Genomic DNA, 21081 nt, shown 5'->3' with positions numbered 1-21081 from the left:
AGCAATTATATAGTGCAGAGGAGGATGTAAAAGTTTTATTAATTAAATACAACTATTATGTTCTAATGCCCTGTGTCACATTATTATCTGTCACTTCATCTTCACTGTTACATGGATGATAACAGCTTGAGACATATGGCAATCTATCTTGTGATGCACACTGCTCAACAGATCAAGTAGCACCAAATGATTGAGTTGGTTATGCCAAAAATTTGGTGATACATCATTTGGTGATAGGTTAAGTCTAACAAGATCTATATATATTCTTGATGTGTTACACAAATTTAGAAACCAGATTGGTCATCCCATAGAACATCAAATGAAAAGATCTTGCAAACAAGCTTTATACAACTTTGGGGAATCTGTAGCTCACCCAAATTTGACACTGAACAGGCAGAACCAAAATAGTCATACCATTGACAAGATTTGATGAATGTGTGGCCAGCCAATAAACACAAGGAGACACATGATACAGAGCACAAATATGGACATCAGCACATTATTTCCTTGGGAACCCAGATTTCACCTCATCTCATGTAGTTCTTGATGAATCTAGTATTATGAGAAGCCGGTTCCTGCTTTAAAATATAAATATCAGTTTGGAAAAGTAAAATCGTTAAGATAGTAAAGATTTGAAAGTAAAAAAGAAGACAATCCAAGGCAATCACCTTCTTCTATTATTTTACTTTGTTCATTCTTCATCAGTGTTATATATTATATTACAGACAGTTCTTTTCCATGGTTGAGGTACTGAGCTGGAGATAGCGGTTTGGGTCCACCAAACCAGTCAATCAGAAATATGTCCTCAATCTCTAATTTAAAGATTTGGAAGTTGTGATTCTTGGGCCAGTCTGCAACCACCAATATAAATATCAATAGCTAGATAGTCTGAGACTGAAGTTGTGTGAGAATCAAAATACAATAATGAGCGTTTTGATACGAATGTTATGAAGTTCACATGCCTACCCTTCATCTCCCGATGTTTAGCGAACAATGCATCTCGAGCAAACTCAGCTTCACTGGACTGACTATCTACCAATTTCAGCTACAAAATTAATGATTACAAAGAGTTTAGACTAAAGCGGGAGACAACAATATATACGCTCATCATTTCTTTGTCCATGCAAAAAAAATTGAAGTCCAGGATACTCCAATAACAGAGAGAATTTATTTGATCAGCTATCTGAAGGTTATGCATCTTATTCACACAAATAAAAAGTTCAAATTTGGCTTAAAATATCTTAAAGTTTGTCGCTTCTAACGAGATTGAATCAGAACTATTGTTTTGGTTTGACAACAATTATGGTTTAATTGGGACAAGATTTGAGACCAAGCATGCAGCTTAATTATATTATATTGAGATTAAGCAAGCAGCTTAGTGATCTAATATTGAGATGAAATATTACTTCCTAAAATTTTTGCCATAGTGAAAGCAAAACTTTGTTAAGAAAAATGAAAAACATGCAAAAAGTACCATAAGATTCTATACATACATTCCACTGATACCTCAATCACATTCCTTTAACCAAAAGAGAGTAGTTCATCACTAGCTACCCTTTTAATATCGTCAAATTTGAAATTGAGACTACATGTGACTTAAATTTTAGAACTACAAATATCCAAGGAAAACTAATATTCGGAGCTTTATGCATAACTCCTTGTGTAGTCAACAAATACACTCTTAAAAATACAACAAAGTTGACAAACTAAAATTAGCAGAGATTATGAAGGCCTCATATTGAGTTGATACACAGTATAATTAGTAGAGTTGGAAGTGTAACTGCAAAGACCTTCATACAATGCAGGTATGAAGTGTGACTGCATACAATGCACCACCTACATTGTATGCAGTCGCAATACTCCATTAGCCATAATTTTGTGTAATATTACATCTTTCATTTTAAGAAGTCTACAATTCATAGATGGAAAGTACCCCTTTCGACCTAGGTGGTGCCTAGACATTCAGGTAGGCCAGACACCTAGACACCTTGGGAAGTGCAATTGACGCATTGATGAAACAGAACTATGTGCTGGATGTTCCCTTCTTCAGAAGCCCCAAGGTCATCAATAAGAACTTTCCATGAGGCATCAAGTCATAACTTTGAAGTGGCTAGTGGTTACTACAATCTTACACGTATAACCTGTTGTCTAGAAAATAAATATATTATTAGATGTATAGCAATATGAGAAATAATTTAAAACATCCAAGAGTTTGACTATGGTGATTCGGATCATAATTTCTTGTTACACATGAAATTACAGGAAACCTATTTAAAAACTTCAAGAAACTAGTGACAAACCCAACATAGTTCCAGATTAGACTAGTTTATTAGCATTAAAATTAAAAACCCTTATAAAAAATCATTAGAAAGAACAAAAAGGCAAAAAAGATATCGACAGATTTAACTAAAACAATAAGGAAACCTCTTATTAATTACAGTTGTGTATTATACCTTTCCTGTGAGTGTAAGTTTTGCACAAGTAGGATTTTCAGGATCTATCTTGCCACAAGATCCAAGGGGAAATTCACTAAGGGTAAAGGATGACCTTCCATCTGTCAATGCATCCCTTGCAGTTGGATCAAGTGTCGTCAAATAGAAGTAGGGAATTCCACAGCCTTCACCCGGTTCTCCATCACTAAATGACACAACATTTCTGCAGTAATACACACCAATCAGTCATTGTCACTAAAACCGGATCCAACTCTCACATAATATGTTAATGCTTTCTAATATTGGATTAGTTAGATTACCCAAACGGAGATCCACCCAAGTCACTTGAGATTGTACTGCATTAAAGGTAGAAAACATATTAGTTCATAACTTAAAACAAATTAACAGATCTGACACATTTAGTAATCTGTAAAGTGAATTGTTTTGATAATTTCCAAGTCATGTCAATATGAAAGTTACAAACAACTGTTTGTTTCTGATGCAAAATTGGCAAATATACAAAACCATGGAATATCATAACTTCTACAAAAAGAAGAAATCCTCGAGTATGTTATCCCTTTTCATTACAATGTAACATAAACATCACTCCCACACCTATGGAGATAAAAGAATGTTAATTTTTTCTTATTTCTTTTGAAAAAATATGAGCAGTATCAATTATAAATTGTATATAAGCTCATAAATGATATGATCTCATAACGAAATTAATAAATCTGCATCTAACAGCACTATATCTCAGGTGTTACACCAGCAAGAAAGCATATTTTAAAAAATAAGTACCAAGTATCTGGAACGACATGGTAGAATGAATGATAGAAATGACAGTTCGATGCAAATTCTCACCCATCAGTTCGTTTTAACATGAACTATTTCAGATTTGGCCCGTACCAAAGTCTTTGCAAGATGTACAAAGAAACATGGTGCAAACTACACACTGATGGTTCTTTTTGTGCACAGGAGGACTATGGTGGGGCTGGTTTTGTGATCAGATCTAGCAACTTTAGCACTTGGAATTCTAGAGGTATAAAGTGAGTGAACAGACAAGTGATGACATCCATAAGGTAGTTTGGACTCGACATAAACACACACATCTATTAGGGGCATGTTAAATTCTCCATATTTATAGCATTAACAGAATCAGCATCTTTAGTGTTGATGCAAGAGGAGAACAGCCCAACCACTAGGAAAGTATTAACAAGGTTTGTGATGTTGGAACATTAAAATGCTGTGCCTGGCTTGTTTGTATTTCTGTTTGGTTCCTTCCATTCTTGTTTGAAATTCATTTACTATGACATTAGTGGAATAGATAACTGATTTACAAAAATGATTTCCATCTTGATGATGTTATTGCCTACATGACCTAGTCAGAGAGTGAGTGTGATAGTAGAGACTTATCTCATTATGTATCGGAATTTGCAAGCAATGCTTGATCTAGTGGTTGTCAGAATCAGCAATTACAGAACAAAACCCTGCTTTATATTGTTGCTGATTCCTTTCAAACCATGGTATATAAATGTAACAAATATTTAAAATGTTTAATATATATTTTTCGAAATATATCCCTTATTTTGTTTCCATTAAATTTTCAATTGATGAGCTTCTTGAACACTAGTTTTTCATGCTCTCAGATGCTCTCTACCAAACAGCAGAAAACAAGAGTCAGCCATTGCTAGTATCTGTTGTCATGAAATTTTCACATAAGCTTTTTGTTTTTTTCTTTTTTGTAGTAGGACTTGTGTTCAAGCTTGCTTAAGCTTTTCTTGGCACCTGTTGTGGACTGTAGGTGGCTTTTATCTTAGAAAATGAACACAGACATAAAAACTGATGGTAGAACTAGTATAAATTCATGAAAATAAAGAAAAAGACAAGAAGTAAAATCATTGATGTAATATAATATAACAGTATAAATGAAACGAAATAAAAAAAGATATCTCAATGATGTTTCATTATAAGGAGACACCCCATTGGAGTTTCAAGTGAACTAATAAAACAATCAAATGACCAACTATGTAATGATTAGCAATTAACAATTCAAAATACAATCTACCATCATCAGTATTTACAGTTTCTCCCTAATTTAAGCACGACAGATATAAAATTAGAGTACACACGTAATAAACAGAACATGTAGACTCTAGGCTAATCATAAGGACAGAAGAACCAAGAACCGATGCAGAACTCGCATCAATGAGCATAACTGGTCCTGCATCCGAGGTAAATGGCTGCGTTCCGTATAATCGGTACACTAATAATCCTTGTAAAAAAACATACTTTTTTTTTTCATTCTGTTCATCTATTCGAATATTAAATTACAAATCTTTTATATTTAATTAGATCAATTCTCTGCGTCTAATGCTATCGATCTCGAACCGCACAAGTTACATAATTTTGCTCAAATCGAGAAGTACAACAAGAACCATACAACCCAATTCAGGTATTCGCGATTCAATTCTCTTGTTAGTGGGGGAAAAAGGAAGTAAAAGCTGAGATGAGGATGGAGGAAGTGAAGACCTGAGGACGCCCCATGAGTTCTGGGCGACGAGCCACCGAGCGGTGGCGGCGGCGTCGTCGGGGTCCGGCTTGCCCGCGGCGAGGGGGCGGCCGCTCGTGGCGGCTGGGGCTAGGAGGAGGAGGAGGAGGAGGAGGACCGAGGAGGAGACCGCGACGCTCTTGCTTTCCATTCTTCGTACGGGCTCACTTCTCCCGGGTGGGCTTGTAATTATTGGAAAGCTATAACGGCAACGGGTCCTCTCCGATTGCAACGATGATTTGCCAATTATCACATCGTGGCCGTTCATTTTAGGAGATGTCACCTGTCATATATTTGATCGGGAATCCGCTACAACCTTGCTTGTAGGAGATCACCTGGCTTACCCAAATGCGATAAGATATGTTTGCGTTCACGTTACGTGTCAAGTCACGACAGAATCGAAGGATATCGTGGCGTGCATCAACGGGCGAGAGTGCGATTGAGATTAGACGCGAACGCCTCTTGATCGTTCGTGAGTTGAGTCTGGGGTTAACCTGGGGGTGTGACATTTTTGCGACGAGTCCAAACACACATACCAAAGATACAGACACATCCCAAACCCTTTCTCATCCTACGTGGATCTCGTCGAGCCTTATCCATGTGGGGCACAGTTGTGGGCCCACGGAGAGGTCTGTGGCGTGTCAACAGTTTAGACTCGGATCGATCTTTGCCGACACAGCAAACAGTCATTGGATATTATCGTGGGCCAGAGACGACCATATACGTACACGCGCTCTCCACGAGTGCGGCTCACGCATGTCCATGCTAGTTGTCCAGTGGCGGGCGCACAGCGTACTTGGGTGTGCGCCCTGCGTAGGTTCTGCGCGTGGCTGTCTTCCACTGTAAGAGAGTTGTCATGGCTCACATCGGGGATAGGTACACCCACCAAAGATGGGTGGCACGAATCATGAGAGTGAGAGAGAGAGAGAGAGAGAGAGAGAGAGAAAAATCAATATCTTCGGAAAAAATCAATACCATTGTTTTCTCTCAGGATCAATAATACTCTCCTTATTAGCACAATAGTAATGACATAGACATTACTTTCTATCACAAAATTAAGAAACCATAGAAACCATATTAACGAAGATCTCATTCATAATAACCTGGATACCGTCTTCAACTTCTCTAGTTGGTACTTGAACCTATGGTTTATTTCGAGCCTGTGCCCCCATAATGATAGAGATTTCATCCCTCTTCTCCCTAAGCTCTTGATTTAGATAAAGACTACTAGTATGCTCCTTCACAAGAAAGAAAAAAAATACTTCTTGACAAAAACCTATGATTATAATGTTGAGTTTTTTCTCAACTTTTGGGATACTTTGAGATATAACATTTATAAAGCTTTTTAACTCTTATCACACTAGTTTCCTTCCTCAAGAGTTGAGGAAGAATCCACTTTGTTCTCATCCTTATGAAAGATAATCCTAAGAAAATCAAAGACTTTAGACCGATAACCCTCTATAATATAATTTATGAAATTTTCTCTCGGGTACTTATCAATCACATTCTGTTTTGTCTCCATAACCTTGTTGAACATGAACAATGTGTTTCCATTTCTGATTGTTTGATTCACTATAATATTTTGATTGTTATAAACTCATTCATTCTATGGCTTCCTTTAGTGAAAATTCTCCTCTAGTCATCCTTCGACTCGGCTTGAAGAAAGCTTTCGATAGCATCTCCTATGATGTTATCATATGTTCTCAAGCTTATAAATTTTCCCCCATCCTTCATCTCTAGAATCTCTTCTTGCTTGTGCCCTCCATCATTTGCTTGCTTGATCAATGGCTACCCCTTTGCATGGTTTAGCAGTCATAGAGGCATCCATCAAAGGGGATCTGATCTCTTCCTACCTCTATATTTTAGTCCAATAGCTCATCTCTTCTATTCTCACTCCTTTTAACATTAAGGGTGTCAAAATTTCACACCTTATGCTCGTTGATGATATGATTTATTCTTATTAAACTAATCTCAAATCTTATTCCAATTTTATTATTAAAATCAAAACATGGTAGGGTTTTGGCATTCACAATTTAAATATTATTAAAATAACTATCAATGCTAATAGAATCCTACCACAAAAACCTTTAGTCTAGGATCCAATGAGATGATCATAAGGTTTCCAGAACCTCTCACACTAAAAGAGGATTAGCCCACCTCGTCAGATAGTTAAGAGGAGGGCTTCAAAGATTTATCATGGACGGCTGCCATACTGCTAGCTCGTGGGTCAGCAATATTGCTTTTAGTAATTGGCCCAATCTCTTCAATATCAATGGTGATGTTAAATGCTTAGATATTGTTTCTGATCTTATTGCTGAAGGATGTTGGGGCTTAGTTCGGCTTCATAAGGCCTTTCATCCGTTACTGGTTTCTTGCATTCTTTGCATGCATATGATGATGCTTGGGTTTGGACTCCCAAACCAAAGGGATCTCTCATTGCAACCAATGCTTTTGGTTATACGAAGAGCAACAAAGAGGATGATAGCCAGAGTGGTTGGAAGATGATGTGTGGCAGCTGATGGATGCAAATCCTTCACTCCTAGCTTGAGCCTTGTCCTGCCTATCACCTCTACATTGACTCCTCATTTCTGATCATATGGATATGATTTGCTTTATATCCAGTTTCTTGGTTTCATTACCAACTAAGTTTAATCTCATGGAGCCTTTCCAGAAGCCAGTAAATAATGGTTGTTTGTTTCTATAGCCCCACTTTATGGATAACAACAAGTGGTCATCTGCACATACAATCATTATTGTTGCCAATCATAAATGTAAATGCATAGCATTTTAGTGAATAATTAATAATTTTGATATTATAAATATTTCATGTCAGTCATACTGTGAGGATTATTAGCATATGAAATGATATTCTTTGAAATATTTTTAATTATAATATATTTTTTCACCACTCTATAAATAGGAGTATTTGAAACGTGATGCACCGTCCGAAAAAAATAGTTCCGAACGAAGAATTATAGGATCTATTTATCGATCTAATCCTTCAAGATGTGATAATCTTTATAATGTAATTTTAGTCAAATCGACTATATGTGAATATTTAATTTTTGCATGCTGTGTAGCTTTTTATGTACCTTGGTTTATGTACATGAGACAGAGATGAAATGAAGATAGGGGACAGCGCAAAGGTAGCTGACAATGAGAAGGAAGACTACAAAGTCAGTACAGCAGTTTCTTTCAGAGAAGAACATAATGCAGTTCATGATGGAACCAAGCATAGGCATCATTCAGATAACAACAATCCAATGGAACAAAATAGATTGATAGCATATTTGAGTTTATTTGTCTTCTTGCTGTTGCATGGCCTCCCTCTGGTCATCATCAGCTTCCAACTTCTACACTGCATCACCTGCAGTGAATGAAACTAAAGCTGGGTTGCTGTTTTCCTTTTGTTGTTTTCTTTTGGGGCTTGAAAAAAGAAGTATAATCTGCATCAGTTTAGCTGATTGAATATCCTGAGTTCTTAGATTTTTCTCTCTGAAAGAAATTTGATTATGTATGATTAATTTCAAGGAAAACTGAATAAGATGCATAAATGATCAATAATTAGTGTATGCAGCTCACATGTTGAGCTACATTTTCATATTGTTCTTGTTGGTATATTTGTATGTGTGGTTCTCAGACTTACCTGCATGTTCACTATTAATCATTGTCTATGTTCTTGTTGGTTATTTTGCCTTCCCAAACAAGAAATAGATCTCAGACAAACCCTCTTCATCAAATAGCTAGGGAGTGCAACAGGTAGGTCATGAGAGCAACTTCTTGTGTTACTTCTACTGAGTTCTGATTACCTTTTGTTGGCATGTGGAGAAAAAGGTGGAGATGAAGGGGCTGTGATTGTCAAAAAGGTTGATATTAGATACTGTTGCACAAGATCTTTGCAGGATACTGATTTCATAGTGTCACCAATGTGGGGCTGTCTCACTTTTTTTTTGGAGAGAAGATCTAGCGGTAGACCTTTTGATGTCTGAAATCTGAATGCTTGGAGAGGAAGTCTGGTCATGTTTTGAAAGCTAAAGAGGATATGTATGTGCATGCTTTTGTTTGTTTACCTGTTTGTAAGTCAACTCTACTAAAGAAGCATTCAATTGCATCCCAAAATTGGCTTGAACGACTCATTAAGCAGTTAATCCAACTGCAACCCAACATTGAACTGCTTTCCATTAGAAACAAAGTTGAAATGTTCACAGGAGAATTCATAGGAGAGAAAAAGTGCTGAGGGGTTTATACACACACATATATATGCACGCTTTACTCCTTTTCTGCCTTCAGATGAGATACTGCACTGTCGCCGCTTCTGCCTTTCTTCAAAGTCCGAAATAAAGAGCTGCTTTCTGTATCTAGAGTTCCTGCCACATGAATCTTTCCCATGTTCATCCCATCTCTCCTGACACAGTAGCCCAAGTGTTGCTTTGCTTTTGTGTAGTTTCTTTTGCTTAGCCCATCATTACACCAATCCTTGTTTGTAGTTCCCTCCCACCCCCTTTCTCTCTCTCTCTCTGTGTGTATGTTTGCACCCTTTAGCATAGGGATATTGGTCAGAACCAACATGGCAGTTACTCTGTAAGGATAACATCAGCTTCCCACTTGAAGAGTTAGGAGAGGGTTTTAATGGGTTTCAGGATAGTTGTCCCATGTGATAATGGAAAGAAAGAGTACTACCAACATTACCAGCTGCTTGGGAAATCATCGTCTTCTTCACCTTTCCTCTCAACACCAATCATGGCCTCCCCACCACCACCACCACCCATCTCTTCTCTTCATTTGGCCAGTCATCATTGCACCCCTACAAGCATGGTAGAACTGGGGGGGAGGAGGTAGAGTCTTTATCGAGTAAAAGGAGGAGAAGAGAGGATGATGGCTTTATAATGAATGCTGATGGACAAAACCTCCTTTGCTAAATCAAGGAAAGCATCAATTGCTTCTCTTCTCTACTTCCTTGGGGAATCAAGCGTCTTGGTCCGATCTCTTCATTTTCAGCTATATGTATTATTTATCTGTAGTTATATGCTGTCTTTCTTTCATTGAACTGTTGTTCATTTGGACTCTGTGGTTTGTCAATTTCGATTCAGTGAATCTTACTTCTTTTCTAACTTATAGTCATGATCATTGTACGTTCTAGAGAGAGGAGGTGATCTGTGATATATATTAGTCTTTTTTACTGGATTTTCAAGATACATATCAGTTGCACGATTTCTTGTTTTCATCTACAACAATCAAGCTGGGCTGCTATCAGTTGATATATGTACATATATGAAGAAGTAAGCTGTTTGATCATCTGCAAGCTCACAGGTATCAGATAATTGGTTCTTGTATGCAAATAAACTTTGTGTGCATGAATGGTGGAAGATTTGATGAAGTCATGTTCATGTGTGGATGGTAAGGATCACTCAGCTAGTGTGTCGTATGCCCATATTTGATTTGTACAAGCTGCTATTTCCATGCAAGAAAATTTTAAGACAGTTTCTTTTCCTTTCAAATTATTTTCATTTTACTTGTCCAGCTTAAAGATTAACCTATCATTGCAAATTTAAGTAGCTCAGTATAGTTTTGGACATTTGTTTTGAGAGTATGTTGTACATAACCCTACTTTGATGTACAGCTAATGGTTCAGATGATGGCTGGTTTCAAGCAGCTTGTTGCTTTTTACTACTGTCCATAGGATGAGGGTTTCAGAACTTGATTATGTTTTGTACAACAATGACCCAATAGTCTTCTTTAACAGAAGTTGGTTTTTACTTTTTGCTTTCAGAAATGGGATTTTGCAGACTACTAATCTTTCAAATATACTATACTTTTTGTTTCTACATCTGAAGATTAAGAGATATCTAAGATGAGTCTTCAGCATCAAGTACATGCTGAAACAGTGGTTCATTATTTTAAGAGATGGATTGATTTGTCAATTCAGTGGAAATATTGTCACTATTGCAGCATTTATAGCATACTTATGACTTTTTTGGCAGCATATATACTCAGCATATCTGTGTCCATTAATTGCCAAAGGAACCTGTTTGATATGTACCTGGCTGAGTCAGGTTTCTGTGTGCTTGCAAAGCTAAATGTGATTAATGGATTAAACAATGCATTTACAGGCTAAAATGACCTGTGGCATCAGAGTTCAGCATTTTCTCAGAAATAGAGATGTCAGCACTGATCTTGAATATCTTCACAATTTATGTTGACTAGTTTGTGGTTTCTGATTTCTTTTCTTGGTGCATTTTTTGCTGCTTTTGGGCTGAGATGTGAGGAGAATGCTACAGTATCAGCTAAATGTTTTGGTCATTGATCTTGTCAAGAAGTACATTAAAGTCCTACCAATTACAGGAAAATGTTATTGCTTAAAGACTGAAATGGTTGCAATGTAGGAGGACCAGTAAAATATCTTTAAGCAAGCCTAGGAAGAGTGTGATGCCAGGTTTTCAGCCTCAGAACTGTGGTTATCTATCCTAGTCTTCCTTCATACATGTATGACAGAGGTTTGGAATATTAACTCAATTGGAGTTGATCTACAAAGTAAACAAATTTAGGCAACATGATCCATAGAAAACATTGTGATATATTTCAAGGGCTGAAGAAGCTTTTAGAAGTGTAACCAGTGGCTCTGCATATGTATATTTACCACACACAGCATGGCCATGGAAACCCTCAGACTTCCAATTCAGAATGAGTTTGATATTTGAAGTTGAACCTTCACCTGCTGTCTCTAGAAATATGACTGCATTACCTGTGGTAGTTTTATGACACTATGGGATTACAAAAGGAGTTCTTCATGCTTTTGCTAATGATATAAATGTATATTTATGCTGACACAAATTAGCCAAAGATTACATCCTTGGTTGAAAATATTTGGAGCACCTTGTTTATTTCTTGAAATGAACCATGCTATGGCAGTCCTATCTCTTTCTTTTAAGCTTTCAACTTGGCTTTGGGACCAGTTTAAGCTGAAGGAGATTTTACAGGAAGTTCATGTAAACATACTTGTCTGGAAATTGGCTTCAAATCACACCACCAGGATATGCAAGTTTGCATCATCATGATTGTCCACTCCAAGATAATAAACAGGGGGCACAGAGCAATTGATTCTCCTCTGGCTAGCAAAAGATGAAATCTAACACTCAACAGGATTCAAGAGCCTAAGATGAGATCCACACTGTGAAGACCAGATAAAACTCAACTAGGATTCAAGAGCCTAAGAAGAAGAAGAAGAGAGAAGCCAATCTTATTAGGGATAGGAGAAGCTGAAGCAGGAGCTACCACAGGAGCTCTTGCATACATAGACTGCGTCTATAAATGGTTCCTCAGCGTCAGGTGAAACTTACAACAGAGATGTTTTGTCCATCGACCTATCTGATCAGTAGAAGTCGAAGCCTAGGGAGAGAGCTTTCATGGATTACTGTGGTACTGGCCATGACAGTGCCAGCTTAACAGCCATGGTTGTTGACGCCTAGTTTTGTGATGGTGTCATGAGATAGCCTACTGCTGCTTATAGTAGAGGGAATGGAAGCAACCAGAGAAAGAAAGTGCAGGGGGAGCTGCTCCTCATCTCCGTACTCTCGCTGCTTCCAGTCACCTGTCCTCTTCTTCCTCTTCTTCCTCTCCAAACAAGGGGGGCTTTGGATGAGGTCAAGAACGGGTTTGTGACTTGAGTGATGCTGTAGCTGCATTTTTAGATTTATCTAACTAAAAGAAATTGATAGATTTGATAAAATCCATCATTTAAATAGGTTATTCTATTGCCATTCTCACGTCAGCATATTTAGAAGTAGCTTAGAGACACGTCATATGACAGCTAAGTACCCCAGATAACGAGGCATCCTAGTAGATGGCCTTGTCAGCACCATGTGCCTTTCAAGTTGAAGCAATTAGCGGTCGAGATTCATCCATCATAATTTGGTCCGTCTAAATCGGACGGCTGGCCCGCTCCGAAGAAGGGTGCTTAAGCTCGCTCGCTCGCGCGCTTGCCGGAACGCAGAGCTCAGCTTCCGTTGCCTCGGGCGCTGCTCTCCTCGTCTCCGCTCCAAGATGAAGCTCGTCAGGTGATCGCTATCCCTCTCGTCTCCTCTTCCACTTCCTGTTCGTCGTTGTTGTTGCTTCTCTCATCTTTCTTGGAACTCCTTCTGCGGAAAGTCTTGTAGGTTTTTGATGAAGCTCAACAATGAGACCGTCTCGATCGAGCTCAAGAACGGAACCGTCGTCCATGGCACCATTGCAGGTACCCCCATCTCGTTCTTCTCTTCTCGGTTTGCTTCGGTTAGGGGTTTTAGTGAATTCCTTGCTCATGGATTTCTAATTTGAGTTTAGGGTTTTCGACTCGTGTGGTTCTTTTCTGGCGTTCTATTCGCCAAGGGAGAAAAAAATGGTTTTTTTTTGTTCTTTTGGGTTGGTGCTTCATAGGCTTCTCATTGTGCGTTCAATATGATTGTATCATCCCATGTTGAAAATGGTTATATCTGAAGTGGAAATAGTTTTTGTTTACATTAGAAACTGATCGTGATCTTGCTCATAGGACAATGATTCCAGCTCGTTATCAGAATAACAATAATAATTTCTTCCATAGGAAAGAATTTTGATTCAAATGCAACAGTTTTGGAATATCCTGCTTTGGGTCTAGACATCCATCAAGGGTAAATTGTTAGCTTTAAGGATTCAGGTCATTATCATCAGTATTTATATTATGTTTCTCTAAATCCAATGCATCACAATCTGATAAGCTATAACTGCCACTAGTTTATTCAAACTTTTAATTTTTAATTTATACTATTGAAAAGACTGAATACTCTTTTGCAACCTGCCAACAAAAGGTTGTTTACATGATTCAAGGCTTTAACACCTGAGTGACACTGGAACAGGTTTTCTATGGCCTCAAGGCCTTTGCTCAATCATGCAACTGTATATAAGAAGATCATCAACTAGCTTATGGTGGGAAGGATGAATCTGTTGAGTTAAGTAACAGTGTTTAACTTCATCAATGCAGTCCAAAGACTGCAATTTCCATGTGTACACTAGGATCTTAATGGGCTTTGCTTCCATACTTTCAATGGACTGTGGTTTTATGGAAGTGAGAAGTCCAACTTAAGATCACAATCATAGACAAGATAAAATAATTAAGGAAAGGCCTTTAGATGTTTCCTCAGTTTGAGCTTCTGATGAATTCCTGCTATTGTTGATTTTGGGACAATGAAGTAGCACTTCACTCTAGAGGTGTGGATTTTAGATGTCAAAGAAGAGTTCAATAACCAATGTTGATAGGTTACAAAAATCTGCTTTGCTGCTTTCTTGTTATCTAGAGATCAATGCTTGCCTAGATTCCACGAAGTGTCAGGCATATGGACTTGTTAATAGTACTTATGCATAGGTCAATAGTTTTCAAGCTATTTAAATATTGATTTAAAAATGTCAACTAAGATGATGACATCAGAAGTTGTTTCTTTTTTTCATTTCTTGTTAGGAACTTTTCTTGATATTTGTTATTTTTGCAATTATAAAGTTTTAAAATCTCTAATTGTTTTTATACTTGTCCTAGTGTTTTAAAATGGTTTTCAGGTGTGGCTCGAGTGCGTCACACAACCTCTGGGTGAGGCATTTCGATGAAGCGCCACTCGGGTGCTCGCTTGAGCCCAAGCACTTAAATGAAGAATGAATGGGGTTCATGCCTAGTTTGATTGAATGGGCAAGTTGGTTCAGTCAAACCAACTAAAGTGCCCTAACACAAAACCTACTCCCGCCCCCCCCTCTCGCGCCTGACCCAACCTTGTGCCTTGTGTTTGAAGTGGAACCCTACGTCTATTGTTGTCGCCTTCGTTCGTAGCTCCTTCCATCATCATCACCCAGAGCTTCCTCCACAGTCAATGCCTTCATTTGCCATCGCTTGAAGCTTCCTCCACAACTGATGCCTTCGTCGCCGCCTTCATCCACAGGTTCCTCTAATGTCGCCGCCTTCGTCCACAGGTTCCTCTGATGCCACCACCTTCATCTGCAGCTTCCTTCGTTGTCGCTGTCTTTGTTCGCAGCTTCCTCCGCTACTATTGCCTTCATCCACAACTTCCTCACCCGCCGTCGCCTTCGTCCGCAACTTCCTCCATTGCCCTCTCCTTCCCCACCTTTCTCCATACCCATTGGTTATTCCTCTTCTCCTTCTCTCACCTTTTTCCTTATATATCTTTTATATTTTAATATTCTGGAATGCCTTGCTTTGCTCGAGCGAGCACATAGGCGAGTACCAAGTGCCTTGGGTGTTTTGGGACCTTAGCATTATTTTGGCGCCGTGTGCTTTTGAAAACAGCGACTTGTCTTCAAATCTTCTTTTTTTCTCATTTTATGGGACACTTGGATTTGCATTCAAATTTGGTTAGTGTGTCTGTATCTGTGCAGTATTAAGAATTTGAGATTGTGCATTTGTATCTAGAATAACTGATTTAGGTGCATTTTGATTAAAGCATAGAATGTGGTGAACGGAAAGAATTTAGGATTGGACCATAGAGGAACTCTTAGCTGGATAAGTGATGAGCATCTTTGAAGTCACAAGAAGATTTTTTAGATGGCTGTGATTTTGGAGGTACTGGTGAAAGCACGAGTACACGTGTTGGTTGATCTGCAGTGATCAGTTATTGTCAGTGTTACTTTGACTGGAAAATTTCTAGCATTTATCTCCTCTGCCGAGTTAGGAAGGATTTTTTTTTTGTCCATTTGATGGACCAGGAACTAGAGAGGGCTTTACTAATAGTAATGCTTAAATAGCCTATTGGTGGTATATTTGATGTATGATTTATGAAAAGTAGCATTTTATATGTTGTTGGTCATGCTTCTTATTCATTTTCTACTTATGGACCCAAAATTCAAGAATAAATTTGAAAACAAGTAAATATCTGGAGTAATTTAAGTATATTAGGATATTTGATTTTGAACATTCATTTCTGACTATCTTCCCTAAGAGAACGGCACTGAAATGTAAAAAAAAAAAAAAAAAGGAATGAACATGGGTGAAAAATTACACTTAATCACTTAATTATTTATAAGTAGACTTAGAAAATGAAATCTACTTTCTAGTAACATGGCATGGATGCAACACCCATCATGCTAATTTCGTTTCTCAAGTAATGCTCCTATACCTAATATGTTTTATCCTTTCTGGTATCATTTCCATGAGGATAGGTTTCCTGTGGATATTGCAAGATGATACTCTTATGTTAGCACTAAGTTGTTCTGCAAGTTGATTACATTTTTGACTAAGATAAAGCCACACGTTACGTGGTCGATATCTGTTACATATTATATGAACATGTGTTTTGACTGTCAGTTCAAATATTTGAGGTATAGCGGATATGTTGTCATGCCAACCTGGTAGATACAGCGTCCTGATTGATTAGTCAAACTGCCCTCACTGTCGTTTTGGGCAGTTGAGCATTATCTAATACCTTTTTGATTCTTACAGGCATTGATATCAGCATGAATGACACACTTGAAGACTGTGAAACTTACAGCGAAGGGAAAAAACCCAGTTACTCTTGATCACCTCAGCATGAGAGGTAACAACATTCGATACTACATCTTACCCGACAGCTTGAACCTCGAGACACTACTGGTTGAGGAAACACCTTGGGTCAAGCCTAAGAAGCCTACCGCTGGTATGTTTTTCTTTGGACCCTTTTCCTACACATGATTGCTTTCGATCAGCTCAGCTTTTGTCTTACTGTCTTTTGTCGATCGCAAAACAGGGAGGCCTCTGGGACGTGGTCGAGGGCGTGGCCGTGGTCGTGGACGAGGCCGTGGCCGTTAGAAACGTCAAGCAATTTTTATTTCTTGCAGCAGCTGTTTGTGTACAAATAGCCTACGCTTATTTGGACATATCGTTTAGAAGCTGTTCCTTGTGTAAGATCGAGCAGAACATATCATTTTGTTAACTAAGATCATGTCTCTTAGATGCTTCTTTTCATGTTTCCATTACTAAGAACAAGCCTCATTTATTTTGTGAATTCTTTTCTGTCATTCTCTGATGCAGTAAACTTGTAATTTTCTTATTATGTTATTATTTAATCAAATAACTTCTAAGTTGCCGAACTATCAAAAAGAGTAATGTATAGACGAACATATAATGTTGTTTCTTTGTGATATGAAAGATCAGAGTTCAAAATGTGTCACATGAGCACTAAATTTTGTATTAACAGGCTCGTCTAAAAATCCTGCTGTGGGAGTCTCATGCACTATGTTCATCCATAACTTACCACAATTTGCACATCCAATCAAAAAGGGCGGGCTGAACACCAATAATAGATGCAACTTGCACCATATAATCTTTGTTCCAAACCCACAAGTGCTTTGACCAAATAAAGATCTGACTAAAATCTGATAATCTTCTTGAAACGTAAGAGCTAGAAGGTAGCATTCAGAAACAAAAAGTAACAGACCATCTCATCCTTAGAGCACTAAGAGCATAACAAGCTGTGTAACATCTTTAGCTTTAGATCTTAAGAAAATCCGGTTGGGTTGTCACTGATCTCACCCAAGCCCATTTATGATCCTTTGTATCCACCAAGTTCTTCGAAACTGCAATCTCTTGGATTGGAATGTACCCGTAGTTACCATTTATAGGACCTGATACAAACCCTGTGTACCCTGCCATCACTCCATGTATAGCAGAATGTGCCAACAGAGTACAATACAAGTTGTCGGTTGCATTCGCTGGAACTGCTCTAATCATATACGTGGGATCGATATACTTTACTGTGAACAATTCTCCAGGATGCTCATGTTCCCACCAGTTCTTCAGCTCGGATTTCAGCCATGCTCCCACATCCAGGAACACTGGATTGCCCGACTCGTCCTTTTCTTCCTTCTGAGCATCTGTTCGTGGTATTATATCCTGTCCAGCACCTTCAGCTACCACGATGACAGCATGTCCGTTCTGCTTCAGCCTCTGATCAAGGAATTCAAACAGTCCCCCCTTCCCTTCCAAGTAGAAGTCGTTCTCAGGAATCAAACAGCAGTCCACGTCACGACTGCTTAGTGTAGCATGAAGAGCAATGTGGCCTGTGCTTCTGCCCATAAGTTTGACAAGTCCTATGCCATTCACAGCACTCTCAGCCTCGACATGAGCTGCATTGATGGCCTGTTGTGCCATCTCCACAGCAGTTTGGAACCCAAACGACCTATCGATGATGCCAATGTCATTGTCAACTGTTTTAGGTATCCCTGTAAGGGATACATACAATTTGCGGCGTTGAATCTCTTCGAATATTTTTACAGCACCTCTCATGGTTCCATCACCACCAATGCAATAGACCTGAATCATTCGGATATCCATTAGATTGCTGAAAAGTTGAATTTGCCCATGTGATGTACTCTTTTTAGTGACACCCTACTCAGCTATCCATGTAATAAGCAATAGGTCAAGTACTTAGGCATCACAAAATCCAAATAAAGTAATAAACCTATTGTTTAAACTCATTTCTTCATCATCCTAACAATATCTTCTACAAATATGTGATGAAAAGAAGTGTTGGCTAGACTGAGCCAAACCAAAACTTAATCTGAACTAGTTCAAGTATCGCCATCAAGCCTGGATTAAATATCTACTACTGTAAAAAATGAAAATTTTCAGCAAACATTATTCGGTGTTGGCTAGACTGAGCCAAACCAAAACTTAATCTGAACTAGTCCAAGTTTCACCATCAAGTCTGGATTAAATATGCACTACAGTAAAAAATAAAAAATTTCAGCATACATTATTGGGTAATAGATTGATGCTTTCTTAGTCCCCCAACAAATGGGCCCAAATTTTAGTCAACCGACAAACTTTTCATATCATGTTCCAAGTCGAGAGCTCTTGCAATATATTGATGGTTGTTACAAAATTCGAAAATATGGAAGAAGTGCCTCACTAAAAAGAACTTAACATGAAGTGCTTATACCATATTGGAACACTTGTTTGCATTTTCAATAGATAATGATGCCAGGACCACCACATGCAAAATCTGATACTTCGATGTGGAATAATTAAGCAATAAATGGGTGCTTACAAGTTCATAGTACATACATGTGTCTTTGTTCAATCATTGACTGTTTTTGCTGGAGTCAATACTCAAGTCAATTATCACCACCATCCTTATCTAAGTGATGCATCTCTTTACCCTAGTGGGAGGTTTGATGTTTGATTCCAATCTTCTGCAAGTCACATTTTCTCCCACTGTTATGATTAATGACCTCCCTGTTGGTTGTGGACTTGAATAGGTTTAACTAGCTTACTACCATGCGATCTAAAATAATCTTATGACCTTGTCGCTTATGTCGCAGGGTCTGATGCCTCAACTAGTAGTAATAACATAAATGTTTTAGCTATTATGTACAAGCTAAATGTAATTTTTTACATTATTATTTGTAAATACTGTTCAAATATATAAATCTTCGGATCATTTGTATATGAGGTGGCTAATATTAAAATATTAATATATAAATATATTTATTAAATATTAATTTTTTTGTTTAAATTTACCAAAGGTTGAGGGTTTGAAACCTCATCCAATATATTTATTTACACCTTAAACGTTGGGACTAAATCCACTTACTAAGGGTTGAGGATTTGAAACCTTATCCGATATATTTTTTATACCTAAAATATTGGCTTGGTAGTGGTACATCGGATCCACTTATCAAAGATTGAGGGTTTGAAATCTCATCCGATATATTTCTGCCTTCGTCACTTACCCTTTGTAAAAAAAAAGTATGGGCACAAGTATATGGGTCTATGCATGCATGTTCTAATGCTTTTAATTTTCTATTACTTATTAATCTAGAATAATTGTCTTACCATGAACTCATTGTAATCCTTAATGCTATAAACCCCCTTGTTATTCACTGACCTGGCAATGCTTGGATTTTAAGCTGAAAAAGGAACACCATGCATTAAGAATCTTGGCATTAATCAATTATCAAGTAAAGAGCTGCTAATTTTACCAAGAATTAAATCGCCAAAAGTAAAGAAATTGAACCAAATTCATACAGCTAATCACCACCATCAACTAACAATTGGGGATGTCTCCTGACCTGATTAAACCCGTACTTCTCGATCCCGTCCACGATCTTCTCCAGATTGAAGCCGCCCCTGGAGGTGGTCAGAACGGTGCCGCCCCTCTTGTGCCAGCCATCCACCATCTTGGGGTCCAGCGGCACGGGCTCGGCGGAGTAGAACCCGCGGTACCCCGAGGGCACGCCAAAGATCCGGCGCACGCCATAGATCTCCCACAGACCCACGACGAGCTCCCTGATCACGGTGTTGAGCCCCGGGCAGAGGCCGCCGCAGGTGACGATGGCGGCCCGGACGGCGGCGGGGTCGAAGCGGATGGTCTGGCGGGGCCCGGCGCGGTGGTAGGCGAGGAGGCCGGAACTGGGGGTTGAGTCGGAGGAGGAGAGGTCGAAGAGGATGTGGCGGAGGATGATGTCGGAGGGGGCGATGTAGAAGCCGGGGGAGGGGTGGTAGAAGGGGCTACGGTCGATGGGGGTGGGGAGAGCCGGGACGTCGGTGAGGTGGTCGGCTAGGTGCGGGAGGGGCGTTAGGGTGAAGGGAGACAGGGTGAAGTTGGCGGTGGCGACGGAAGCCGAGGAGGAGAAGGAGGCGGTGGTGTTGAAGTCGAAGTCCATTTCCCCGAGCGACGAGCCGAGCGGTGGAGTGGAATCGATTCCCGGACGCGACTTGACGTCGTTCCGCTAAGTTTTGTGCGTCATCAGCAAAAGGCCCACTTTTTATATGTGATGTTAAAATTCGAAAGGGGCCCTCAAAAATTCGAAAAAAAAAAGAGAATATCCAAAAGATTAATATAACCAATAATAATTAATTAAATGTTCAGAGTAAGAATTCTTTATTATTTGATCAAGATAAAAAATTTCTTATTGTACTTAAAAATTGCTTAGTCATAGTTGAGATATATATATATATATATAATCAGTTGATATTATTATTTTTTATTTTTATGACATCTGATGTCAACCCTGAATTTTACGAGGGTGACTGTGGTCGCCTACGTGTCTTGACCATGCTGATCTCCTTTGGCCCCCACCAAAATGGGCGTGGCTGGGATCGAAACGTGG

The 21081-nt window shown here is 38.7% G+C and overlaps 2 protein-coding genes and 1 pseudogene across 2 annotated transcripts; 1 reads left to right on the top strand and 2 right to left on the bottom strand.

The window, feature by feature from the left end:
• Window positions 1-283: 283 nt before the first annotated feature.
• Window positions 284-5164, bottom strand: LOC103985497 (uncharacterized). The gene is made up of 6 exons (XM_009403213.3): window positions 4965-5164; window positions 2753-2788; window positions 2454-2655; window positions 967-1045; window positions 669-851; window positions 284-575 (listed from the first exon to the last, which is right to left on the bottom strand). Exons 1-5 carry the CDS (start codon window positions 5132-5134, stop codon window positions 715-717), a joined length of 624 nt encoding a protein of 207 aa, XP_009401488.2. The 5' UTR covers window positions 5135-5164; the 3' UTR covers window positions 284-575; window positions 669-714.
• A 5427-nt stretch (window positions 5165-10591) lies between these two features.
• LOC135612886 (small nuclear ribonucleoprotein SmD1a-like) lies at window positions 10592-16933 on the top strand (annotated as a pseudogene).
• Window positions 16934-17255: 322 nt separating this feature from the next.
• On the bottom strand, window positions 17256-20703 carry LOC135612885 (ATP-dependent 6-phosphofructokinase 2-like). Its single transcript, XM_065109672.1, has 2 exons — window positions 20041-20703; window positions 17256-18280 (listed from the first exon to the last, which is right to left on the bottom strand). Exons 1-2 carry the CDS (start codon window positions 20632-20634, stop codon window positions 17459-17461), a joined length of 1416 nt encoding a protein of 471 aa, XP_064965744.1. The 5' UTR covers window positions 20635-20703; the 3' UTR covers window positions 17256-17458.
• Window positions 20704-21081: the final 378 nt, after the last annotated feature.

The sequence above is a fragment of the Musa acuminata genome, chromosome BXJ2-5, assembly GCF_036884655.1.
Source record: "Musa acuminata AAA Group cultivar baxijiao chromosome BXJ2-5, Cavendish_Baxijiao_AAA, whole genome shotgun sequence".
NCBI lineage: Eukaryota > Viridiplantae > Streptophyta > Magnoliopsida > Zingiberales > Musaceae > Musa > Musa acuminata.
The sequence above is the reverse complement of the archived record's forward strand: the minus strand, read 5'-3'. Positions and strand labels throughout refer to the sequence as shown.